A 25,806-nucleotide genomic window follows, 5' to 3' on the forward strand; every position below is an offset into this window, starting at 1 on the left:
AAATGTGCTCGTCGCAACTCAAATCAGGAAGCACAGCGCGTCGTAGAGAGACAAGAGTAGACAATAGAGGGAGCAGACACAAAGATGGATCATGCTCTGGGGAATGATTCTGGTGGTGTTGGAAGAAGGAGGCGATGGGCGCGGAGGAGCAAAAAGATGAGAGAAAAGTTACAAGAAGAGGAGCGGAATGAAAAGTTTTGGGTTGTTGGGGAAGGGGAGAAAGGGAATAAAAGCACATTACAATCATAATATTACAGGAAAAAATGTTAAAATAGCATCGGAATATCACCTCATATTCACCTGATCAACATGATTAGGAACAGGAGGTGACCTGGAAGAAAGCGCCAGGTACGCTTTATGATAACTCGATAACGTTTTCGACGAGACTACCCAGATTGCACAGGTTATACCAACAACCAGTTGTGATACATATCTGAAAATAAGGAATCAGTGAGATTATTGGAAAAGGAATACTCACTTTAAAAGAAATACAATTATCTCTGGCGCCGCCACTTTCGGATCCATCGGACACTCGTCGATGGGATATGTGAAGCCGAAGAGCTCTCGATCTTGCAGTCGAATGCATCGATGGTGGAGCCATCCTTCTAACCACGCTGGCATATTCACTGCCTGATACCACATGATCGCGGCGTTCATGGCTGTTGGAAGGGAGTACATGATGGCGAATGCTCCGATTCTGAAAGTAAAAATATTCGTTTTGTTTTGATTGTTTGAATTTGGGGATTTCAGCAAAATGCCGTTTCGTAAATCGACATGCCACGTGGCAATATTCACCTTAACATCAACTTTTCCAACTTGCTAATATTCCTCTCAACGTCTGCATGCTGTAACTTGATATAACTTCGAATTCGGATCATCGACCAAATGCCACAGATGAGAAGAACTGCTCCGAGTGCTGCAAAAAAGAACGTTTTTTCCTCTTTAGTAGTAAAACGAGCATAAATAACGATAGAACACAATTCGATTTGGCATTCACTGCCTTATCTAGACAAGTAAACTCACCCAACGAGACAACGATTGGCGTAAAGAAGAAATAGACAAGAGCGGAGGGATTGAGATTTCCAACTGAACAAATTCCAGTGAAAACGTCTCCATCGACAGAGTTTGTGACGAGAACTGAGACTGATAAGACGGCGGGAACTCCCCAACACATTGCATGAAAATATGGCGACAATGCGGCGATCGATTCGGCTCCCCACTTCAAATTAGCGGCTAGGAACCAGGCGAGACAGAGTACGAGCCACCTGAAAAATAGTTTATGAGTTTTATGGAACCAGAATGAATAGCTTACCATGCACAGCTAGACATAAAGAAGAAGTAGTGTACCACGGCGAGAGCACTGCAACCAACGTTTTCTCCTCCTTGCGTAACGAGGATTGTCGGAGTCGATCCATAAGTTCCGCAAGCGAATCCGTCTTCACCAACCACGCCAATCATATAAACTAACGAAATCGCGAGGTAACAGAATGCCAGATATAAAATCGGTCGGACAGGATATGCGAATCGAGACAAATCAACGAGGAATGTGACTAGTGTGAACAAGGAGCATACGAAACAGGCGACCGACCAAGCGGCGGTCCAGATTCGAAGAATTCGTCTCACACGTCCATCGAACATCATTGGTACTTGATTGTCGGCTTCACATGTCAACGAGCATTCCGGAAGACGTCCACTAAGAAGGGGAAGTGAAAAGTGCGATCCGCTCGTTGTATGCATCACATGAGGGCATTTCTTCGGTGACAGAACGACTTCATTGGCGATTGTGGAGACTCCGAACGTGACGTCACTGCTGCTTCTGTAACTTGGACTATAAAACAATAAGTTTTCATATTGAATTTCTTTGAAAAATTATCAAAAAAAAACTAAAAATAAGTGACTCACTTCTTGGAGCTGCTCGATTCGCTTGAATTCTTGCCAACACACAAATCTGTCACCGGAAATTTATTGCAATCCAATTGATCTGGCCACTGGAATCCAAACTTTTTCATCAGAGACTCGCATCCATTCTTCGCCGATAGACACAACTCCCGACATGGTTGAATTGGTTTTTCGAGAACCGTGCAGACGGGAGCGTAGACGGTGCACAGGAAGAGTCGAATGTCTTCAGAGCATTTCACTTTGATCAGCGGATTGAACTGAGAAATCGCCGGATTCGCTTCGGATTGTGTTGTGTGCCCGAGAAGGTTGGGGAAGACAGTTTGATTGTAGTCGAGATTCTTGCACATTGGAATTGTGATGAGTTCACATTTCCGTTGTGCCGAAAATCCGTTCATCGACGAAATTGATGTTGAGGAAAGACGTTGATCTGCTGACAGCCATCCGAGAAGGAAAGAGAAGATGAGTAGTCGGTGATACATTGTAGAGGAGTGGGGCAGATTCGATGTTAGTTCATAGCACAATTTTTTGTTTTGGCTGAAAAAATTTTAATTTTAAAATAAGAAGTGAACGATTTCAGACGGTATTTGAACGGATTAATATCGATTGCTAACAATTATTTTGCAAACTAAAGATAACAAAAAGTGAAGAAAATCGGATTATAGTGTAGCCTCTGGATAGTTCTTTTTTCAAAAAGTGACCTTCATTCCACACAGTGCAATGAGGCAATGTTTGTATTAGAGTTTCGAGTTAATGATTCATGAAATTCCCACTTCACATTGAATAGAGACAAATTGAATAGAGATTACTGTACAGCACGTCTCCTCTCTCTAATCTGATTCTCTGGTTGCGTAACTTCCGAGAAAAAATGAGAGGGATGAAGACACGCAATGCTCTCCAAGAGACAATAATTACGACATTATTCGAGTGTAATTACTGAAGAAGAGCCCGACATAATGAGTAGATCAATATAAATGAATAGGGGACCACCACCACCACCTGCTGTCCTGTTTCTGTTTCAAAGTGTCAAATGAGGATAGGACACGCGAAATCGAAGGGGAAAGAATAAGAAGGAAGAAGCTCTCAAATCGAATGATTCATTTTGAAAACATTCTCGGTATTCGTTTACAAGAGAGAAGACAAATGGGGTGGGGGAAAGAGAGATTGGAATCGACGAGAAAGAAAATACGATCGATTTGTAGAGGCGATAAGAGCAATGACCTAACCAGTTGAAAAGTTGCAGATGACACGTGGAAAGGGTAAAATGAGAGAGAAAAATGAAAAGTTCGAGGCGTTCCCGGGAAGTCTTTGAAGCTGTGAAATTAAATACAGTATAGAATTTCAAACATTCTGAATAAACTTTCGTCTTCAATTTCGCAAGACCTCCCCGCCTCCCGTCTCGGACCTTCACACACATAGAGATGGGTGTCAAATTCGATTCCGGAATCAAATCAAATGGACCCCACTAGACCGCTCGTTTCGATGAAAAAGTACTGCAAAAGAGAGCAACTGGGAGCCTTGTGACCGGAGGGAAGAGGAATGGAGCAAACGGAGTGATTTGTGATTGATAAAGGAAATGAAAAATGGACGAGGTGGCGGATAGACTGTGCGAGATGAAGAGACGCAGAAATTAAATGGTGATAAGAAGCGTTGGGGGAAAGAGGGTGAAAATGTGAAAATGTTCGAGCAATATTAATGATTTCTAGTTTTTGAGGAAACATACATTTCTGTTTCGTTAGAACAAATATAGACATTGGTTCCCACGGTATCCTTTCCCCTCCCTTCTCCACAATAATTATCAATAGAAGGGCACTAAAAGTGGTGGATTTATGAGGCGAAATAAAAACAAACTGCGAAAATGACAATTCGATGCAACAAAAGTGATGATTTGATGGCGATGGAATGAAGACGGTTGTGAACCCAGATGTTTCCCACCTGCTTGTTGACCGAAAACTGAAGGAAAAAGGGCAAAAATTATGAGGACGGTGGGCGGTCAGATGGAAAATATGATTGGGTCATTGTGTAGAATTCGAGGAGAAAAACTAATACTGAGATTCTCTCAATAAATCAATCAAGTTCCACTAATCACCCTTTAAAAAACGAACAGGCCGTAAATAAGACACATTGAGTGCCATAAAACACATAAAACACCCGCGAAAAGCAATAACGTATCTGTCTATCGAGAGTTGTCTTCTCTTGAAGTCTCTCTGGGTGGAGGCGGCGCCATAAATCAAGGTGAATGGGGTGTTTGCAACACGAAAAGAGGGACGAGAGGGACGAGAAATGGGCGGGACGGAACGAAGAAAGAAGAACAAAAAGTAATCAATGAGGAAAGAAGAAAGGCGATGGGACTGACGGAGGAAGAAGAAGAAGACGGGGAGCGAGGTGTTAGATGGATCGGTTTTGTGTTGTTTCGAAGGAGGACTGGTCGAATGATGGAGTGCTCCGATGTCTCTTGAGCCCTTCTCAATGTGTGGCGGGGCCCCTAATTCGGAGACGATAGATGGATGAAGGAGAGAGAGAAGACACTCTATTTATTCATGAACAATTGCGAATTAGCACTTTCCGAAGATGGAGTGACGCCTCTTGTCCCATTGTCTGGTATTCCAAACAAATTACATTTCAATTGTCTCCTTCGTTCGTTTCTTATCGTTTGTTGGGAGCATTCCCATCAATCAAAGTAGAGGATAAGATTGCGAATCTCTTTTTTTAAATATAAATTTGTGTTTCCTTTCCTTCTCGCTGCAGAAGTGACAAGTGTTTGAGACTCTTCTATGTCGAATATTTGTGAAGTGTCATGTCGAAAACTATCTTCTGACACGTCCCAAAGGGACATTCCACCCGAAAATTTACGAAAAAATGGTGCGCGAAGAGAAAAAAAGTTGAAAAGGAGAAAACATGAGTTGACCTCGAGAGTCTCGACAAAAAATAAAATTGAAGGCGGTGAATTTTGCCGCGGGTACGCAATCTGTCGTCGTTTCAGGTGTCTGCGGACCATCTGTTGGACAATTTTTTGGCAGAATCTCTAATCTATCCAGAAGACGTCCAAATAAAGTAATTCTGAAAAAAGAAAACTGAATAAATTAATAAAATTGATTGATTGATAAATCTTTGTCTCGAAAAATGCTAATTCACACAGTTTCCCCTTCTAGAATGACAATTTTCAGATGGCAACGTCCAAACCGCCACGAATATGTCTACCACACACAGGGATATCAAGAAAAAGTATAGATTTAATATTGGAAAACACAAAAACAACTATATTTTTACAGCCGATTTTCTTCTCGGCGCGTTCTTCTCTTCTATCCACGTTCTCCTGACTACAATCGTCTATCATTATGTTCCAGACCCATATATGGATGAGTTCTTTCATATTTGTAAGAATTGAATGTTCCAAAATGGTTTAACTTTAAAAATACGACATTTCAGCCCAGACAAGACTCTACTGTGCCGGAAACTACACATGGAACCCGCTGATTACGACACCGCCGGCGCTCTACATCCTCTCGATGCCACTTTGCGGTGGATACGAAAGATATGCAAACTCAATTTTATTGTTTTTTGCAATTCCCGCATTTTGTAGATTCCGGAGAATGTTTGTGAGAGTGAGTATTGATATAAAAAACGAATTAAAGTGTTTGTATCTTAAGGAAGACGTCTGGTTGACGGTGTCGATCGTTGGATCCCTTCCTATTCTGATGGCTTCTTCCGTAATCTTCTACACCGATCTACTCTCTTTAACCACTGTTATTTGGGGATTTTCTATCGGGTAGGACAACAAACTGAAAAAATTACTAATTTAATGTTTTTTTTTCAGAAATCCAGTGGTTTCAGCTGCGTTCTTCCTTGTAGCCATTCTCACGCGTCAGACAAATATTGTCTGGGCAGCGATTTACGCATTCTCTGTTCTCGCTTCCAAAATTGATGTTTCAAAGCCGAAGTTCGAAAATTTGAAACGTCTCATCTTCACTACTTTCTCATTATGGCCATTCGTTGGACTTGCTGCTGGATTTCTCGTGTTTTTATATCTCAACAACTTCCAAATTGTTCTCGGAGACGCCAAAGCACATGAACCGAAATTCCACGTTGCACAATTCTTCTACATGATTTTATTCTGTGCTGCTCACACTTGGACTCAAATTCTACCGAATCTTCTCTCACATTTGAGTCATCTAACGGATATGAAGGCTCTCTGTCTACAAGCAGTGGTTGCAGTACTTGTCTATCAATTCTCCTACGACCATCCATATCTTCTTGCCGACAATCGTCATTTCACTTTCTATATCTGGCGCCGATTCCTATCAAACCCTGTGATGAGAGCGACTTTAGCTCCTCTTTATACATTTTCCGCTAGATTTATGTCTTTATCAACCCCAAATATTCACGTGTTTCACAAATTCCTTTTTGTCTTCGCTTCTTTGTTAGTTCTCGTCCCTGCTCACTTGTTTGAAATGCGTTATTATATTGTACCATATGTTATCTGGAGACTTGCGACGGTGAATAATCGACGAAAGTCTCTTCTTGCTTTAGAATTAGTGTCGCAAGTCACTCTGTTTTCAGTTGTTTTCTGTTTATTCCTTTTCAAAACGTTTGAATGGCCAAACGAGCCGGGTGTTAAGCAGAGATTCATGTTTTAATACTTTTATTTATATTGTTTAATCTGAAAATGCTTTTCAGGTTTCTTTGAATAATAAAGCATCCGCATATTTCCTTTTGACTTGTTGAATGCTCTCACGGCCTCCTGCAGAGGCCCTCTCAAAGTACTGCGCGCAGTGCATTGAGAGGGCCTCCGCTGGAGGCCGTGTGCTCTAAAATTTAAAAGTAAATTATTAAAAGAATTTAAAGGAACATAAGTGATTTTGGCGATTCGCGTCGAGACACCTACAGTAATCCAACGTGATAATTTTGAATGTTTCGGAAACAGACTCGTGATTTTCCTTCTCTTTTCAAAGTTTTAGAGGTTTTTATCGCGTTTTCTATCTAATTTTTGTTAAAATTGCGTTCAAACATTCTTCTTTTGTTTTTCTAACCCATCGCTGTCACGCGGTTGTAATTTTTCAGAGTGACTTTTTACTTTCAAAGTTTTGTAATGTAGAACTTTGTCCAAATCAGGCTGTCTTGCAGTTCAAATCAACAAATCTCTAGAAAACCACATTTAGGGGGGAGGATGGCTAGTTTCAACATAAGATGTTACATACACGTGTTTTATCGAATAAAATAATTTGTTCTCGTTCTCGTTCACATCACTTTTCGTTCTCAAAATCAATTAATTTTCATTCTATATTTTCAGCGACTCGAATTACTAGAACTACTCGACTCACCGGATGGCTCCACCTCGAAGATCAATATTCATTTTTGAGAATGTGGACATTCCAGAACAAATGTAATAAGTTTGAAACACATTTGTAATGTACTTTCAATTCTTTTAGAGAAGAAATGCGACGATATGAGCAAGAAATGAAGGATCGTGCTTTAGCTGAGAGTATTCAACGAGGAGAGCTCATGGGCACTGAAGATGACGACGAAGAGATCGTCGCGGCTCCAGCTACACCTCAAGTTCCAAATGACGCCCTTGTCGATGTCGATGATTCCGATGAATCGCTCGTTGATGCTCCGATTCCAGCGCCTGTGCAAACGCCGCCACCAGTTGAGATCCGGCGTAGTCAGAGAAACTCTGTCGTTATCGATTTGACCAATGATTCTCCACCAGGACCAATTCGAAATCCACGTAGTAGACGTTCCCCACTTACTAGACTTACTCAACAACCTCACCCTTACATAATTTCATCGAGAGTGCAATTGGCTTCAACGAGCCAAAGCGTTTCTATTATTGACCATCGTGTGAACGGAGACAACAATGAAATCGTTGCTGAACCGCAGTTTCCAAGTGACAGCAGCCAACCGAGTACATCTCGTGGAATCACCCACTCGCCTATTCGAATTGGCACTCCAGTTACGACCTGGGGAGAATGTTTAATGTGTTTCGATAGTCCGATTGAACCACAAGGATGTAATAAATGTCATCAAATTTTGGGTTGTAAAACGTCTGTATACACATCCAAGTCAATAGGAAACAGAGTGTATTTTCAGATGTGTCGAGAATTGGTATCAATCTTCCGGATGTCCGTCGTGTCCACTGTGTCGTCGCAAATGGCATCGCAAGCCTGATGTCTCTCGTATGGATTTGGTGGCTAGGCGACGCAATACTAAGAATTCTCGTCGATCTCAACGTGTACATCGTTCTGTACCTGTCGCTGCTGAGTAGCCGAGTAACCGCAACATTCTAAATCTTGAAAATTAAAAATCACCACTTCCATCCAGTTTTCCCTGCATAATAGTTCATATACCGCTCTTCTCTGTAGTTCTTCTCTATTGCTTCGATGATTTTTTTATTACGTAAGAGTTCAGTTCATCGATTAGTTTTTGTGTTTGAAAGAAAATTAATTTACGAATTGAAGATCTGCGTAGTGAAACAATAATCGGCTCCTGTCTTACTTTCTATTGAAATAACCCCTCCTGGTGTAGCTGTGTTATATCTGTACCCAATACCTACAAAATGAAGAAATGCGAAACTGTGTTTATAATTTTACAATTTACAATTTCTTTGGTGAAATTCCTATATATTAAAAAAAAAACGTTCGAACAAAATCGGTCGATCGATTAAAATTCAAATGGTGGCCGCATGGGCGGCGGACTAGTTTTTCTGCCGGGTGTGAATGGGTGGTCTCGTCCGGAAAAATTCGATTTCAACTCGACAAAAGGTGTTATTTTTCGTTCCCCACTTCGTTGAGCTCATTTTGAATTTTGAATTCGAATAAAAGTCGCTTTTTTCAGGTACTTAAACTAGAACTAACCAAAAATTAGTGCCTGCGTCAAGAAATTACGCCGCGATGGCTTCTGCTGAGCAACGGTGAGTTGAAAACACCATTTTCGAAATAATACGTAAATAAACGGTTCAAATGATACAGGCGTCGACAAATGCTCATGGAACAGGAAAGGAAAGACCGCGAATTGGCTGAAAGATTAGCTCAGGAGGAGTGGCAAACTCCACCACGACCAACACGTCGAAACAATCGAGGTACAGCCGATGAAGCTTCACCGGCTTCATCGACAAGAGGACGGGGTCGTGGTCGTGGAAGGGGACGTCCATCGCGAACGAATCAACGAGCCAGAACCAGTCCGAGTCCCAGTACCGATAGTGATGGAAGTTCAGTGAGAATTGTGCCAACGCCTCCTGGACGACAATTAAGGATAATGACGCCTCCTAGACGAATGCAAGCTAGAAGAGGACCCTCGCCTCCTAGACAAGCCAGGATGGACTCCAGAGGGCAATATGCGCCTCCTCATAGACGACAATTAGCCACGGTGGCAGCTAGAGAACGTGGAAGTGTTCGTGGAAGGGGAAGGGGACGTCCCTCGCGAACGAATCGACGAGCCAGAACCAGTCCGAGTCCCAGTACAGATAGTGATGGAAGTTCAGTGAGAATTGTGCCAACGCCTCCTGAACGACAGCTAAGGGTAACGACGCCTCCTAGACGAATGCAAGCTAGAAGAGGATCCTCGCCTCCTAGACGAGCCAGGATGGACGCCAGAGGGCAATATGCGCCTCCTTATAGACGACCAGTAGCCGCGATTAGGATCGCTAGAAGAGGATCGTCGACAGCGAATCCTAGACCACGCGTAGCCAGGATGGATCCGTTCCATAGAGCGCCTCTGGCGTCGAGTGACGATGACAGCGAAGAGGATAACGACAATGAACACGTTTCGTCGCCGGCAATCAGTGCGAGCTACATCCGTAGCTTGTTGAATCCGTTACTTCGTCGAAACGCGCTCCACGAATTCGCGCGAACCGCCATGGACTTTTCGGATACAGATTCAAACGATGGAGATTATGACGATGACGATGATGACGTGTCGATGGGTTCCGTTGAAGATGACGATGACGATGACATAAGGATACTCGATGATATCGGACCTGTCCGTGCCGAGGAGAACAATATTCGTCAGCCGATATTCGAGGAGGACCGCGACATGTACAGCCGTGAGCTCGATCTGTATCACGACGAGGATGAGTACCAGGTGCCTCCGCCAAGAGTTGTCCAGGGCAGAGGAAAAGCAGCTGAGCCGTGAGTTTTACTTTGCGATGTGCCATCTGAATACTTTGAATTTCAGAGATCCGACTTGGGGAGATTGCACAATGTGCTCATCGACACCTACGAAGCCACAAGGATGCAAGAAATGTTTGCAATTTCTTGGATGTGCAGAGTAAGTTTTTAAAATAAAATATTTCGAAATTACGAAATTTCAGCTGCGTCCGACGCTGGCACGGAGCCCGCCAAAGCAGTTTCGATAGACCGAATTGCCCACTTTGCCGTGCTCCATGGAATGGTGACACTCCGGGTGTCCTTCTGATGCCAACCATTGAGAAGCATCGCTTAAAGAATGCCGCCAAGGCTTCTTCTTCTTCTTCCTCAGGTCCATCTACTTCTGCTGGTCCATCTTCTTCTTCTTGATTCACACACATCTTCTGCCCCCATTGATTGATCCAAACTTTCCTATTTTTTTATCCGAGTTATCCAAAGTACTTGATTCTCAGCCGAAGTATTTCTGCGTTTGTCAACATGTTTTAAACTTGATTCCAATGTTGTCCCTTTCCCCCTTTCTGCCCCCTGCTTGTAATTAATTACCCATTAAAATGGCTGTTGTCAAAAAAGCTTCTGTTCACTTTATTAATTCGGGAAAGCACGACACCGTGTTGCTTGTAGTTGTGAGAAACGGCGAGAAAAATGGCAACAGCATGAACGAAAAAATGGGGAGAAACAATGAGAGAATTGTGTAAAGCTGGTAACAATCAAAGATTCGATTAAAAAACTGAAAAATGTATGAAGTGGATTGGTTTTAAAGCAAAATCAGTGATGGTTGGGGTTTGGGCGGGGTTTAAGTGAAAATTTAAGATAATTTGAACAATGAAAGGCTGAGCTTTGGGGTGGGGAAGGCGGGGCATGACTCGTTTTCAGTATAGGAATTGAACTGAACAGTTGAAAGTATATTTCACAGGAACTGGTACTAATTAATAAACTGATAATCTCAAAAACTCATCTTATAATTTCAGAAAGATTCTGAAATACGGCAAGCTTCAAGGTGTCTAGTGTATGAAAACATGGCAATTTTCGTGGATTAAATAATATAAACATGATAAAACGGGTAGAAAAATAACCGGGGGGGAAAAGATAATTATGGATGCAATAGAAAAAAGTGAGCAGCGAGTGAGGGAAAAGTGTAAAATCAATGTGTGAGAGTGGCAAGAATACCCGGGATGAAAATCGACGAACAACCGTATTCAAGAAAACGGAAAGAAAATGAGAAAATGGATGAAAGAGAATTGGGGGGAAAAAGAAGAAAGATGATCATGTGTACTGTGCAATTTGCTCGACAAGTGTATCGATTGAAGCAAGACTCGCTGCTTTCGATCCGTGGCACATATCTTTTTGAGCAGTTGGCATATTCTCGTCACAATGAATCGGATGGTAGATGTGAACGAGGCCAGGTTCGGGAGAACGAATCACTCGGAGCCGACCGTTTTTGATGGCCTGGAAATCATTTTATTACAGAAAAAATCATCTCATAGTTGTGAAGGCCAGGCCGGCTTCAAAAAATGACCCTTTTTTTAATTTAAAGAAAAATTTCAATTTTTCATCGAAAATGAAACCATTTCTGTTAATTTTTCAGAATTTCTTCTAACTCTGAACGATAGCCGAAAATTTGACTTTTTCGGGAAAAAAATTCAAAAAATTCGAAAAAATTGAACTTTGGCGCCAATTTACCCGGGCCTTCGGGCTTGGCCCTTGACAACTATGTTTGAAATTAATTTCTTACTTTCTCAAACAAATCGACATCTTCTTTACCCCATCCTTCGATTTTTGTGTCAAATCCTCCGATATCCATGAGATCAGCCTGAAATTCAATGTTTCATATATAATCTCAATGTGAAATTTGCTCACTTTATACATCGCTGCGAGTCCATATCCGAAATGTCTGAAATATCCACGTCCTCGTCCGTAATGGAACGCGTCCGCCAACAACTTGTCGTTTTCAGACCAACTTTCATGTGAGAACTCGGAGAAAACGATCGGGAAATAGATTTGGGCGTTGAGAATCGTATTCGACTTGATTCGTTTCAAAGCGTCACACGTGAAGAGCATATCGACATCAGTGAAGAAAAGAAGAGCGTTAGCTGGAAGAGTTTCAGCGCCACGCATCAAAGCGACTCCACGTGAGAAGGCGACGTCGCCCATCTCGATGACAGATACTGGGATTGAGCTTGCGCGGAGCATTTCGATCGTTTCTCTGAAAGCATTCAAGAAATTATGAGACAAAATAACAAATAAATCGTTACCTATTCTCCATTTCATCATCACTTGAATACAGTACGATCGTCAATGAAACCGCCAAATCGTCTCCTCCTCTAGCACAAATACTCTTCAGATGCTGAGCAAATCTCGCGAAAATCGCAGCTCTTCCTCTCAACGGCATGATCATATGTAGTGTTGGAATTTCGATAAGTGTAGAGTTCGCACGCATATTCGATCGGAACAATCCTTCCGCGAGACTTCTCAATTTTCCAAAAGTTTGTTGAACGTAGGCGTGACGACGAACAGAGATGGTCGTTCGGTTTGGCGGACGGAACTTTTTGAACCAAAGCAACATATCGAGAACGTAGTCGACACCTTTCGTGGGCTCAACACGCATATATCCGTATTGAAGACTTTGGAATTGGAGCACACGTCCTCTCTGACGAGCGTTCGTATTGAACTCGTCGAATAGCTGAGTGATCGTATCAGCCATTTCAGTTCTAATACTCAAATCTACAGTATGCCGAGGGCAGTTCACTCGATCAGTACAGAAAAGGATCTTATTGTTGTTAATATAATCCCACGGAGTCAAGTCGATGGTTCGATTCGGTGTCATTCTCACGAGAGTTTGTGCCTTGGCAGTACTCAATTCAGCACTGAGAAGACTTCGTTTCGCTCGTTCTTCTCTCAACTTGATCTCTCGATTCCTCAAATGAACCTTCCTCATTACAGCCGGATCTTTGATAGGATGAAGTGTGATGGCATCTTTCAACTCCTTCATATTCTTCGCATACGACTCCTTTATTGCACTCTGGTTGTTGTGGAATAGTTTCTGCATCTCGTAGTTCCATGTGCAGGCGACACCGACATGCTTCCGAATACACCGTCCCAGCTCGACGTCTTCGTGAGAAGTGAGCATGTGTTGGAGACACGATTCGAGGTGAGGAGATACTTTTCTGGAAAAAGCAAAAATCATAGAAATCATGCAACGGATTCTATAACTTACAATAAAGTCTCTCGACTCATCACAATTCCAGGTCCTCCCATACAGTAATTATCCGTGGATCCAAGAGCAAGAAGACCATACTCCGCACTATTTCCAAGTCCAGCTTGTCCAATGATATGAGCTTTCGATGAGTCAACAGATCTCAAGAAGGCAGCGAGTTCCTCTCCTCTGATATAGAGGTCGTCGTCGGCTCGCAAGAACCAATCGTACTCATCTGCCATATTTTCAGCCAACCATTTGACCATCGCAAAGCTTTTCTTCTGCGGTGGATACGTATCGTCGACTCCTTTCAACCGAATCAGTGGCATATCTTCGTGAATTGATTCCGTTCCTTCCGCAACGAAAATCAAAACTTTTCCCGGAATGTGTTGAGCCCACGTCTTCCAAACGTTGTAGGCACGCGTGTCAACATACTTCGCAGCTGTCATAATCGCTACAAGTATCAGACCCCGTCGATGGCCCGGTAGACTTTGTGATCTCGTGAAGACATCGGCGTCGGCTCTCGAACTGATAATGTCAAGATCCTCGGATCCGACGAGCTGTTCTTCTGTGCCACATGTTATCGGAGAGGGGAGAGATTTGAAGGCGGTGAGGTAGTGGGTGACTGTGAAACCGAACAGGATGCCGAGTATGATGGTGAAGGTGGCTTTCGAGCCAGGCATCCTGCAGCCGCCTCGCTGAAAAAATAGGAGATTGAAGGTTAAATTGGAAACTTTTGTAAAGATTTTACATAAATTCATTGAGATAAAAATAGCTGGATGAGTAAAAATTAGGATTTTCGCATTTTTTCAACAAAAAAACGTAGAAAATCATGGAAATCTGAACTTTATGGGGTTATTCAGGTCATGTACAAATTTATTTTAATAGACATTTTACCTTATTCACGAACGGTGAAAAATGTATTTTTATACATGTTTTTCTCCCATTTTTCTACCATTTGCCACACTTTTTCACCGTTTTTCGACAGTTTTCCGTCATAATTTCGGCAGTGAACATCAACAAGCTTGAAGGCGCGAATTATTGAATATGGATATCTCGGCGCGGACGGCATCCTTTTGATGTTCACTGTCGAAATGATGAAGGAAAACTAGAAAAATGATGAAAAGGTGTAGGAAAAGGGAAAAATGGGATAAAACATGTAAAGAAATACATTTTTACATGACCTGAATAACCCCATTAGACTGGAAAACTTTGAATACAACGATTTTCAACCAATACGGTAAGCACAGCTTCGAAAAACCAATTCTATCAATTTCTATCTAAAAATCACAATGTTCCCGCGAAAATTTGGAGACAACATTGAAAATGTGTTTATGTAGATCAAAATGACTCAAGCCGGGAAACGAAACATTCTAGAAACGAAAAAATTCTGATGGAAAACACGAGCGTTCTCCAGATTTTTTGTGGTAAAGGCCAGACTGATGTATAGTTGACACATGGGGGTTTCGAACCCTTTCCTTTTGTTTTTTGTCTGATTTATCACCAAAAATGACTCACCACTCGCATACTCTCTCGATTACCGGATGATTCGTCGTCGAGCAAGAGTGTCTGCGTCTCCTCGTCTTCCACCTTCTCTCCTCCACCGATCCGATACCGACTGCTGCTGATAATTGTGGCTCTTGTTGTGATGGTTATATCTTTTTCTTTGATTTCCTCCTCTTTTGATAAAGTCTGTGGGGTTGTTAGGTGTGTTCGTCAGGTGTGTTAGTGATCGTCGTCGTCGGATAGTGAACTTCTCGTTGTCGCTGGTTTGATGATGAAGATGATTAACACTGAGAAGATGAGCAGGTGGCGACATATAATTGCGCGTCAGATGGCACTCTGATTCATCGATTTGCGTCGCGTATCACACCGCCGCCCGGTTTCTCGTGTGTGTTCACAATTTGAGCAGAAAGCTGGAAAAATACACGTTGGATTGGAGGAAAGAAACAACTGATTCCGGGTCGAAAACGAAGTAAATAAAAGAACAAATGACGAGAGAAAGTGCACTTGCTTGGAAAATGTTCTCATCTTCCGAGATTTATACTGCTCTTAAAGGAAAAATAGGCAATTTTATAGAAAATCAAGACATTCTCGTACACATAAATTCAAGAAGATAGTTTCAAGTGATTTTCAGACTTACTAATATCTGTCAAAATGGTTTTCATCATAACTTTATATGTTTTGGTCGGATCAACGAGATTTTTATACCATTCGAAAGCGCTCGTTGTTCTCTATCGATATGTCCTTATTTCAAAAAAAATTATCTCGGAAAATCAAGTTTTAATGACGATTGGATCATTTTTTCAAGAAAAATGACAGACTTTTTTTTCTTTTCAATTATTTCTTAAAAACTTCCAAATCAGAAAGAAAGTTATTTTGAGAAAAACGAAAATTCTGAATTGGGCAGCCAGCTTAAAAAGACACTTTCAGACGTGAGATTTTTGAATAACTTTTCAATTTAATTGTAAAATTCAATTGAAATACGAGTAATTTGAATTAGAAACTGCTAATAATTCAGAAATTTCGATTCTCAATATTTCCAACAAGTCGCCAGCAAACGTCGCCAAAAAACTACAGTACGCCTCGATTCGCCCCGGAAAACAAACGAGAAAAGAAGGATGACACAAAGAGCAAAACATTGAGACAAGAAAAAATTGCAGCCACCTAGAAGACACTTTTTGCAGAATCAACGGAACAATGTGGAAATAAGGCTAGTAACGGCAACAGAGAGTGACTTAGCACTTGAAAGATCGTAAGGAAAAACGAAGGCACCGGACAATTAAAAGTGGCGTTTGGGGGAAGGGAAGGGATGCGGTTACGGGAAAAATGAGAATTCATGGAATTCCAAACGAATGGAAAATTCACTTCCTTTCCTTTTCACCCTTATGAATGATTGCGACATTTCATTTCCGATTGAGGAAAAATGAACAAAGTGACCGGCTTCTTTTCTTGACGAGAATTTATTAGTTGGGGGAAGTTAGACTATGTTTGTTTTTTTGCTGCTGACCGAAACCTCTTGAAAGTTTCAAAACCCTCTGAAATTCTATTCAAACAGGTTACAACTTCTAAATTTGACGAAAAGTCTCGCGCAACTATTAGACAAGAAAAAACTTCAAATGTTTCTAGTACCAAAATGTTCGATACCCTCTTTTTCGATGTAGTAACTTCAAGATGAGAGGCGGAACAATTCGATCACAAGGGTAGATGGGGGAGAGGAATGTACCTACAGACTGCTGACACTCTGTGAGGCGCTATCCATCAATTCTTGATTCTATCAAAAACAAAGAAAACAAAATATATATATAGAAAATAGTCCCCAAAGATATCTTTTCGAACCGCAGAACAACACAAAATCATGTGTCAAACTTCTCTCGTCGGCCCATAAAATCACACATTGGAGGTATGTGTCGGGAGGAGATTGAGTGAGAGATATTACTTGATTTCGGGACGAAAAAAAATCCGGAGAAAGGAGGAATAGTAGGTTATGTTGAAATGGGAAGAGAAACTATTCTTTAAACGTTCAGGAATCCTTATAATAGAATCGAGATAGGACACGAATCAATGATAGCTGAGACACGATGAGAAATCGGAAGAAGAAGAGAGAGAGAGCGTAAAGAATAATTGTGTCAGACCTCCATCTCTCGATCGAGAAAAAAAGAGAAGTAGCGAATCAAACAGAGAAAAGCAACATGTTGCAACCGATTGACAAGAAGTAGTTGTCGGCAACCACAACGTCTTCTTCTTCTCTTCTGATTCTTGACATATCGACACTGTTAACAATACTTCACATCACATTAACAAGTGATAAGCATTCGTTTGAGGGAGGAGGAAGAATGGGTGGTAACTGAATGAAAACTTCTGCTATTTCTACTCATTTTGAACCAAAAAACAAAGTCACCTGCAATTGACCTGAATGACTCAAAAAACCGTAACCATTTAACTATATACTCGTGATTCAGGAGACGAAATAAAATAGATACCAATCTTATTCTAAACCGTAGGAGGAACACGCTGCTTTCTCTTTTTTAATTAGGCGTATGACGATTTTTTATTTATCGGTTTGAGAGAGTAAAAGTTGAGTGAATAAGGAGGAGAGAGGAGACCAATTTTAGGTTCTTTGCAAAATAAAATTAGTCACTTTTCTACTATTTTTAGCGAGGAAAAGATGATTGAAGACATAAAATGAGTGAGTAGACAGCTGAGAGAGAACAGGTGTGACCTCGTTGTCGGCAGCACGTCGGTTTTGAAAGAAGTACTTGTGATAATAACCTTTTTATTTTTCACATCAATATTTTTTTTCTTTTGAAAAAAAAACCGAATAATTGAGCATGAAAACCAAAAGTAAACAGATCGGTAAACATGGTTCAAATAAACGATACTCCAAATATTTGTCCTTTTTCAATCAAAGAGACCAAATGGTTTTTCAAATACGAGAGTAGTAGTACTGGACAGTAGGTGAGCGAATGATGATAGTCTTGCTTGATTCGATTGGAATACTGTTCGGAAAATTATGTAGAGGGGAGAGACAGACGGGAAAGTTTATAAGGTTTCGAGGAATGCTAATCAGGTTACTAGAACGGGATTGATCCCCGGATTTAAAAAAAAATTGGAAAATTCTTTTTTTTTATCGGAGCAATCCTAGAATCCGGGCAATCCTAGAATCCGGGAGCTCGGCTCTACCAAATATGGAAATCATCTAAATAACACAAAACTGAAGTTATGAACTTTCCAGTACGTTTTCAAAATTTTAAGCCCTTTTCTAGCTTCCTACTGATTTTACATTCTCACAAAACTTCCAATCAGTGTGAGAAGTTCAAAATCGCTAACAAGCCGATCAAAAGAACAAAGAAACCGAAAATCTAATTTTAACAAGCTCTCTCAAGAGTCCTTCTCTCAAAACCCGTGACTTGTTCAAATCCTGCTCGAAAAACCACTAATTTTGCACCTAACCAATGCAAACACTCCTCAAATCCTCCAAGAGATCTTAGATCTTCGCGCCATGACCGTTCAAATCTATCACTCCCAGAAGATGTTTTTTGTTCGGTATTCATCCTCCTCAACTCGCAATTATCTCAACCGAGATGAGTACTAATTGCGGAGAGAAAGAGGAACGAAAAGGTCATCTAGAGCCACCACGGTAGTCATGTGAAAACGATCGAAACAGCAATTATAGCACATTACCACGGAATCATTTCGTCAGGACCGTTAGAAGAGAGACACGAGAAGTTTTTTGCACTTTCAACAAGCAGCAAATGACTAGTGCACTGTGGAAACATGATTAGCAGACAGGGGAAGAGAAAGAGAGACGCAGACAGATCAGAGGTCGAGATGAAGAAAAAAAGAAATGAAATAGTGGCAAGTGGTACGTAGACTGCTGGTGGTTGGGGGTGGTGCTGCAGGAAAAGTGATTGGAGCAAGAAGCGAGAGATGGAAAGTGAATGAGACTTAGACACACATGTCACTTGTAAACAATTCGTCTCTGTCTTCTTCAGCTTTTGGTGGTGGTTGGTTGTGGTTTTGGGTGGTGACCAGTGGTATATCGAGGAGTAGGAGAGGAAGATGATCGACTGTTATAATAGTGATTATTCTTATATAATAAACACATCGATTCGCATTCGAAGCATGATGCGTGGGTGACAAAAAGGATTTATTAGTCAAAATGGTAGATAGAGAAATTCCATATTGCTGAAAATATGATTCTGTATCTTCACTCAAGTTTTGAACAAGTGCCAAAAAGAACGGGAACCTAGAGTTTCAAAAATAGAATTAGGAACGTTTCAGACAAAACACAAGAGTTGGATAAATCCAAACCTTTATTGCAGATTTTTTCCCGCTAATTCAGAAAATTCTAAAAAATTTTTATAATTAACGGATGTGCTAAAAATCGTCGTATCAAATTTTTCAAAATTTGTGGAAGACCTAAAATCTGGGAAAGACAAGACTCCGGAGAAGGCTAAAATCCGAAAAAAAAAGACAGAAATTCGAGAAAAAAACGGAATTTCGGAAAAAAAATCCGAAAAACCTTTTTCTTGAAAATCTAGGGAAGAAAAAAGAAGAACGAAAAAGAGATTTTCCACTATATTTAATTAGCCTAGGGAAGAAAAAAGAAGAACGAAAAAGAGATTTTCCACTATATTTAATTAGAACAGTGTATTAGTAGTCTTTAGTAGATGATCTACTGTAGATCAGCTCAACTATCGGTTCAATTCCGTATATTGACTACATTTCTCTTTTCATTTCCTCTAGAATCTTCTCTAGATTTCTATCTACTGATAATCCGGACCACTATGATAGGTCGGGTCGCTCGAATTTGACCTCGTTCCCCATCATTGTCTCTCCATCTGCGTCTTTACAACTCTCCCTAACCCTTGATCTTCCACAGATAAGCATATGGTGTGGTTTTGAATAGAGAAGAAGCCATTCATTTGTTGTGTATAAACACCCGCAAAAACGTATCTTCTCCCATCATCAGTTGAACTGAACTTGAAAAGGGAAAGCTATAAAACGACGGCAAGTGATCGCAACATTTACGCGCACTTAACGGAATGGAATGTTTTTTGTATCAGGAGAGATGGAGGAGAACTGGATGATATCGATACGGTATTCAAAACAAAATGAGGAACGTACGCCTGATAACGATGGAAGAAGAATCCGTTTCTAGATGAATAGGTTGAGGTAGAAAGACAAGACAAAAAAAACCGGGTTCTCTTTACGCATATTCGTCTACTGCCTACTATAGAGGTCGGAGGAGAAGAATAAGGCGGCAGAGATAAGCATCATGGTTGGGGTCGGGTTGATGCTACTAGCGAACCCTCTCTTTTTTCTTTGTGTTGTACAATGATATAGGGGATTTCGAATCTAGATTAACAATATATATGTATGTCGAACAAATGCTCTTTTCAACAACTTTCGCTTTTAAGAAGAAAGGAGAACTGCCTATTATTATTATGACGCTATACATATACACGCCGAACAAAAAAGGATTGTCATCCATGAGAACATAATGTAGGACAAGCATGCTTATTTGCCGATGAACTAGCAGCATAGCTACCGACAAAACGACACGCTTCTTCTTCATCTTCATCAATTCCATCCCCAACACGGGTCCGAAACGGCGAGAGAGGAGAAAAAGAAACGAGCCGCGGCGCCACTGTTCAAACAGATTCACACGAGTGGTGGAAATGAACAGAGTGGGATTGAGTAGGGGAGAAAGAATATATTGGAGACTAACCATTTTTTACTGTATTTTTTCAACAGGCGTAATCTTCAAGCGTTCTAAGATATCCAAACGGGAGAAACGATCTCACTTGTAGTGAAATTTGAAACATCAAGGTGCGAACATTAATAGAAAAAGAGTTAAGCCATGGCGGCGGAGTTCCAAAAGTGTTTGCGGTCAGCGTGTCCAAACAGTCTTCCCCGTTCGTTGACCTTTTCCTTTTTATTTCGGGAGGTGTGGGGGCGTTTTTCAAGAATCCGAACACCGACTAAGGTGTTATTAAAAGATGAAACTATAGAAGGATAATGAGAACTTGAAGTTGGCCTAGATTTAAATTGAGAATCAACTTCTTTTACATTCGAAGGAATGTAACAGGTATGGCCATTTTGGTTCTCCAGGTTCTCCAGGTGAGTACACAAATTCTACTATTTGATTTGTTGAACTGAACTGGGTTAGAAACCCAAAATACATTAGTCATTCTTTGGTTTCCCACACCTATTCGAAACCGTTATCACATAAAGACATAGATAGATCAATGACTTGTTTCCAACTGAAGATAGCTATCATCACCATTGCTTTGGATTAGGTGTGAGATGTAACAACCCGAAACAACACGCGTCGGAGTGCAAATAGGTGAGGTCTGAATACCGGCAAATAGACAATAGAAAGAAGGCGATGTCAAGATGAAAAGGGCATCGACCCGACTGGAGAAATGGAAAAAAGACAATGACCGTTTTGTCTGTATGACTGGTTAGAGGCTCACTCGGCAATCGAAATTATGATTGGTGTGGTTTGAGGGGGAGAGAAGAAAAAAGGAAAAAGAGACGACAATGTATTGTAAATGAATTGGATGAGAGGAGGAGATGGGTGGGAGGGACCTCAACACTGCTCAACCTCCTTTGACCGCAGTCGACCGGAGAAGAGGTGATTGCGTTGAGGAAGAAAGAAGAAAACGAAGGAAGAGGAGAAGGACGGAAGAATGCGACACCGAACTGCGCAACATCTGTGTGCGTACCTTCTGCGCAACACCGCATACGAGATGAGGGGGCGGAGTGTTGAGGATTTTGGTTTAGGGAGAGAGATGGAACATGGTGGTGTGGAGTCCTGCAGCAGGTGCCAGTCATAAGTTTTTTGGGGAGCAAGAGGAAATGAGAGACATTTATGTAATGAGCCAGATGTGAAGGAGCTAGGAGAGTACAGAGCACTCAGGAGACGGATATATTTGAAAAAGTTTGAAAACCAAAGAAACACGCCTTCTAATTTCTTCGTGTTGATTTACAAGCTCTACGTAAATCTTCACGCTAAGTTGAAGCTTCCGAACTTCGAATACTTCTGGGATCAAGAACTTCCAATTATCAAAAGTCATTTCCATCTGCAGAAGCCAATATGAGCAGTTTTTATGAAAGTGTGTGCTGTTAGCTTTTCGAAACGAACAGCTTGTGCAAACAGCATATGTAGAAACAACTTTTTTGCACCCCTAACAAACCTATGTAAACCTTCGATGCCCACCAATTCCGATTAGTATTTCAACTATATGTAGTAAGCGACGTCACTAATGAGATCTTTGATGAACTGTGTCTCATCGTTTCAATCGGAAAATGTTCTGGCATAATGCCAGAGGCATGTACTTTCAAGAGTGTATATCCATTCAAGTTTTTTTCTTTCTTTTTGATGTCCTTCACAATTAATGTAATGGGTGAGAGTAAAATACTAATCTGATTGAGACTCTGCTCATTCGAAATTATGAGTTACAGTATGCCAAAACCAGAGATCTATGGAATCCGGTCATTTGGAAACCTTCGAAATTTCAATTTCACTGCAGAAAGTAAAACGAAAAACGATGGTGTTGTACATCTTCGTTCGTTTTTGAGTGACACACGAAGACGTGGCAAAAAGCGTGGAGGGAGACACCAAGGTCGGACACGAACGGAGGAACGAAACATATCCTTGTCTCGTCGTACAGATGCACTTTAGCTGAGGCCTAACCAACACACACAAGGAAAGAAATCTCATTTGATTACCAAACTGGGCATGTACACATATACCAAGAACCGACACGTCCTCGGAATCCGAAACGAAACGAAAGTAAGGTGAAGAGGAAGATTTGGAAAGAAGAGAAAAACCGAACAAGTCGATTTGCAAACGAACGGAATTGCCAACGATGTAAGTGCCGGAGACATACAAACTTTGTGGCAAAACGATGGGAATGGCTTCTGGCGCAATCATTTCTCAGAAAAGGAGAATGATTACGTCGTCGTAGAAATGAAGAGAAGGGTGGAGGGGAGGATATAGTTAATGTCGAAACGAGAATGATTTGCGTCTCTATCCAGTGTTTTTTTTCGAAATCAGAGACTCATCCTCTTCATTCATAGACACACAGGATCGAGAGACGAGACTTCCCTCAGGTGCGGGCGATTGATAAGGTGTATTCTCGACGAATTCGATTTCAAGTAGTCAATCATTCAAAGAAAGAACAAGTGTGTCTCTCGGTGGCAAGAAGAGTGTTGGAAGCAGCAAACATCTGGAGAAAAGATGAAACAGTTGCAGCTGTTGGCGGTGATGGGGTGCAACACTGGGCGGTCTGTAGATCAAACAAAAGTTCAAACAAGTTCAAATAGTGAGCACTGTCACCTTATTGAATGTAGGTTCTTGTGCTCAACTTGCGAAGTGATCACCCAGTACTTTGATCAGCGAAATTGAAATTTGAGAATCAGACAGAGCTAATTCTAAAACACAAAATGTGCGAAAGTTCGCAAGATTGCTTGATCAAATTGACTGCTCTAGTAGGCGTTCATTGATACATTCATAGTCATTCGTCATCAATCCGGTTGCCCACCCAGAGAGCTAATCGAATCAGATCAATCGAATTCGTATCTTTAGATGTGAATCTAAATCTGAATCCATCATGTTACGTCACACGAAAATCTCTCATTGTTTCCGAGTACTTTTGCTCTCTATAATCTCTTTTCCGATTTTATTTCGTCCATTTCCACTGATAAGTCTGAGACATTGACGCCACACGACATTAAGCAGCGAAAGTTATAGTCATCATAACGCTGATAAGACAGACCATCCATTTAGTTCATAAGGAATACCAAACGCCCGTTGAACACGCCAGCATACACAGACGGACGCTTTTCTCGTGTAGGGTTCGTTTACTTACTAGATGGAGAGCCCCAGCGGGGAGAGGGGGCTATGTTAAGCGGCTTCTGTTGGACGGAAGCGTGCACACGAATTCACTTCGATTGGTTTGGTCCTCGCCCTTTTCTTTTTTTCCAAAAAAACTTTCTTCTTTTTCGTCTCTATTTGTGCCTCCACATACATGGCTATTCTACTATTTTCCAGGTGCCCTCACCTCAAAACTTGTCTTCTTTTTTCGTCTTTCTTCGTGGCTACTCGCACTCACACCATCCACTACTCCCCGTAATGTAATGGTTATTCGGGAGAATCAGAAGAAGACGAAAAAGAGGAAAAGTCATCGGTTTCCGACATTAAATCGGAATGGCGGTCCCATCAACACACGAACAATCGAAGGAGAAAGTGGAAGTGCTGGCGAGAGCATGTCATGATTATAACAAATTGGCGCATAAACTGAGGACGACAACGATTTTGAATGATTTCGATATTTTGTACGACATGGGAAAGTACCAATTGGTCGTTGATGGACAGACGAAGCTGGATGAAGCAATTAAAGTAATTTTCAAAAGAAAACGGAAGAACACACTCCCAATTAGTTCTATTTTAGCACAACGGCAAAAAACTAGTCGTAGAGTTTTTACTTCAAAATTGCAAGAAAAATTCGGTGACGCATGTGAATTCTGGAAGTATGAAACCAGTTCCAGAACTGGAAATTGGCAAATTATCGGTGAGATTTTGAAAATTATTATTGTTTAAATTGAAGAAAAGCTTTGAAAAAAAGAAAAAAAAGTCGCTGAAACAAATGAAAAAAATAAATACTTATAGTACTGTAGGTTTAAAGGCGCAAGGTGGAATTTCTGTTTTTCGTGGCGAGACCTCTTTGTCTTTTTATTTTATTTTTGAAGTTTTTGAACTTAAAATTAAAATTTAATTTTCAAATAAATAAAAATAAAAAAATAAACATAGTTTTTTTTACAGATTGGTCAATCAAGCAATGCCGGATCACTCGCTGGAAAATCGTACGGACTTCAGAGCACAACAAGCAGATACTCGGAAAAAATCCGTAGTTTTCCAGGAAGATATAATCTCGGACGGTAAGAAATTCATTTATTTTTCGAAAAATGATTTTAATATTCTTGCAGAAAACTTGGAGAAGGAACACTCGGATCTGTCTACGTTGCTCTGTCGAAAAAAGGAGGAACTTATGCAGTCAAAATTATTCAAAAACACGGACGACACCTTCCGCAGGAGGCTGATATCGATTATCTCAGTGAGTTTTTGAATTTTTTAAATCAAATTTTTAATGATTAATTTCAGGAATGCTGCAACACGAACGAATCGTGAAATATCTGTTCATTGTGGAACCTTCTGGAACGAATGACATTCATATTCTTATGGAATATATGCATTCCGGATCGTTGAAGGAACATCTTGAAAATTTCGGAGCGATGTACCACGAACTAGTGAAAACTTACACGAAACAGGTTAGTATTCATTTAATTAAATAATTTGCAAAATAAATTCAGATTCTCGAAGGACTCGATTTTCTTCACTCGAATAACATCATCCATCAAGATCTAAAGCCGGCGAATCTTCTTCTGAAAAACGACGAATCTCAACGTCTTATAAAAATCGCAGACTTCGGTTCGAGTCGATTCGCATCGTTGAAGAAAACACGAGCCGGACAGCAGGGGCGAACTCCGAAATATACCGATCCGGGAGTATCACTTGGAAGAGATATCGCCGGAAGGAGATCTGATATCTGGAGTCTTGGAGTCATTGTCATTGAAATGTACACGAATGTTTTTCCATGGGATATTGAAGGAGAGCATCCGATTACTGTACCACGGATTTTAGATGAAAATCCGCCAAAAATTGTGGTGAGTCACTTTATTCCATAAATATTTATAAATTTATTTCCAGAAAAACGAAAACGAACGAATCGACGAGGATCTTGTGAAAATGGCAAGAATGATGCTTCTCCCAGTTGCTCAACGTCCGTACGCCGCGAATCTTCTTGAATTGGCAGTATTCGAAGATACATCTCAAGATGATTCAGATTCAGATGACTTTTTCTAGATTTTTATTGTTATTTTCTCATTTTCCACCATTTCACTTACATAACACGAGGTTTTGCTTCCCAATTCTAGTCACAAATAGATTTGTAATTTGTATTGTACATAAAACGAGTTTTTCTTTTCTTTTTTTCAATGGCA

The 25,806-nt window shown here is 40.9% G+C and overlaps 9 protein-coding genes across 9 annotated transcripts; 5 read left to right on the forward strand and 4 right to left on the reverse strand.

The window, feature by feature from the left end:
• Window positions 1-285: 285 nt before the first annotated feature.
• Window positions 286-2,378, reverse strand: GCK72_000686 (uncharacterized protein; the record flags this gene model as incomplete). Its single annotated transcript, XM_053722620.1, has 6 exons — window positions 286-433; window positions 479-697; window positions 796-916; window positions 1,024-1,265; window positions 1,313-1,828; window positions 1,903-2,378. 6 exons carry the CDS (start codon window positions 2,376-2,378, stop codon window positions 286-288), a joined length of 1,722 nt encoding a protein of 573 aa, XP_053591265.1.
• Window positions 2,379-5,063: 2,685 nt separating this feature from the next.
• On the forward strand, window positions 5,064-6,533 carry GCK72_000687 (uncharacterized protein; the record flags this gene model as incomplete). Its single annotated transcript, XM_053722621.1, has 5 exons — window positions 5,064-5,121; window positions 5,169-5,273; window positions 5,326-5,501; window positions 5,547-5,665; window positions 5,714-6,533. 5 exons carry the CDS (start codon window positions 5,064-5,066, stop codon window positions 6,531-6,533), a joined length of 1,278 nt encoding a protein of 425 aa, XP_053591266.1.
• A 687-nt stretch (window positions 6,534-7,220) lies between these two features.
• On the forward strand, window positions 7,221-8,161 carry GCK72_000688 (uncharacterized protein; the record flags this gene model as incomplete). The annotated part of the gene is made up of 3 exons (XM_003109323.2): window positions 7,221-7,279; window positions 7,326-7,940; window positions 7,987-8,161. 3 exons carry the CDS (start codon window positions 7,221-7,223, stop codon window positions 8,159-8,161), a joined length of 849 nt encoding a protein of 282 aa, XP_003109371.2.
• Window positions 8,162-8,786: 625 nt separating this feature from the next.
• Window positions 8,787-10,409, forward strand: GCK72_000689 (uncharacterized protein; the record flags this gene model as incomplete). Its single annotated transcript, XM_003109105.2, has 4 exons — window positions 8,787-8,806; window positions 8,865-10,022; window positions 10,069-10,161; window positions 10,205-10,409. The coding sequence occupies 4 exons, from the start codon at window positions 8,787-8,789 to the stop codon at window positions 10,407-10,409; spliced, it is 1,476 nt and encodes a 491-aa protein (XP_003109153.2).
• GCK72_000690 (uncharacterized protein) lies at window positions 8,879-10,420 on the reverse strand (the record flags this gene model as incomplete). Its single annotated transcript, XM_053722622.1, has 3 exons — window positions 8,879-9,130; window positions 9,713-10,048; window positions 10,316-10,420. 3 exons carry the CDS (start codon window positions 10,418-10,420, stop codon window positions 8,879-8,881), a joined length of 693 nt encoding a protein of 230 aa, XP_053591267.1.
• Window positions 10,421-11,212: 792 nt separating this feature from the next.
• On the forward strand, window positions 11,213-11,482 carry GCK72_000691 (uncharacterized protein; the record flags this gene model as incomplete). The annotated part of the gene is made up of 1 exon (XM_053722623.1): window positions 11,213-11,482. The coding sequence occupies one exon, from the start codon at window positions 11,213-11,215 to the stop codon at window positions 11,480-11,482; it is 270 nt and encodes an 89-aa protein (XP_053591268.1).
• Window positions 11,304-13,916, reverse strand: GCK72_000692 (uncharacterized protein; the record flags this gene model as incomplete). The annotated part of the gene is made up of 5 exons (XM_003109240.2): window positions 11,304-11,486; window positions 11,773-11,850; window positions 11,898-12,243; window positions 12,293-13,204; window positions 13,255-13,916. 5 exons carry the CDS (start codon window positions 13,914-13,916, stop codon window positions 11,304-11,306), a joined length of 2,181 nt encoding a protein of 726 aa, XP_003109288.2.
• Window positions 13,917-14,770: 854 nt separating this feature from the next.
• GCK72_000693 (uncharacterized protein) lies at window positions 14,771-15,052 on the reverse strand (the record flags this gene model as incomplete). Its single annotated transcript, XM_053722624.1, has 1 exon — window positions 14,771-15,052. The coding sequence occupies one exon, from the start codon at window positions 15,050-15,052 to the stop codon at window positions 14,771-14,773; it is 282 nt and encodes a 93-aa protein (XP_053591269.1).
• An 8,901-nt stretch (window positions 15,053-23,953) lies between these two features.
• GCK72_000694 (uncharacterized protein) lies at window positions 23,954-25,669 on the forward strand (the record flags this gene model as incomplete). The annotated part of the gene is made up of 7 exons (XM_003109160.2): window positions 23,954-24,145; window positions 24,198-24,317; window positions 24,569-24,684; window positions 24,733-24,860; window positions 24,908-25,074; window positions 25,117-25,470; window positions 25,514-25,669. The coding sequence occupies 7 exons, from the start codon at window positions 23,954-23,956 to the stop codon at window positions 25,667-25,669; spliced, it is 1,233 nt and encodes a 410-aa protein (XP_003109208.2).
• Between the last annotated feature and the right edge of the window lie 137 nt (window positions 25,670-25,806).

This window comes from Caenorhabditis remanei, chromosome I (genome assembly GCF_010183535.1).
Source record: "Caenorhabditis remanei strain PX506 chromosome I, whole genome shotgun sequence".
NCBI lineage: Eukaryota > Metazoa > Nematoda > Chromadorea > Rhabditida > Rhabditidae > Caenorhabditis > Caenorhabditis remanei.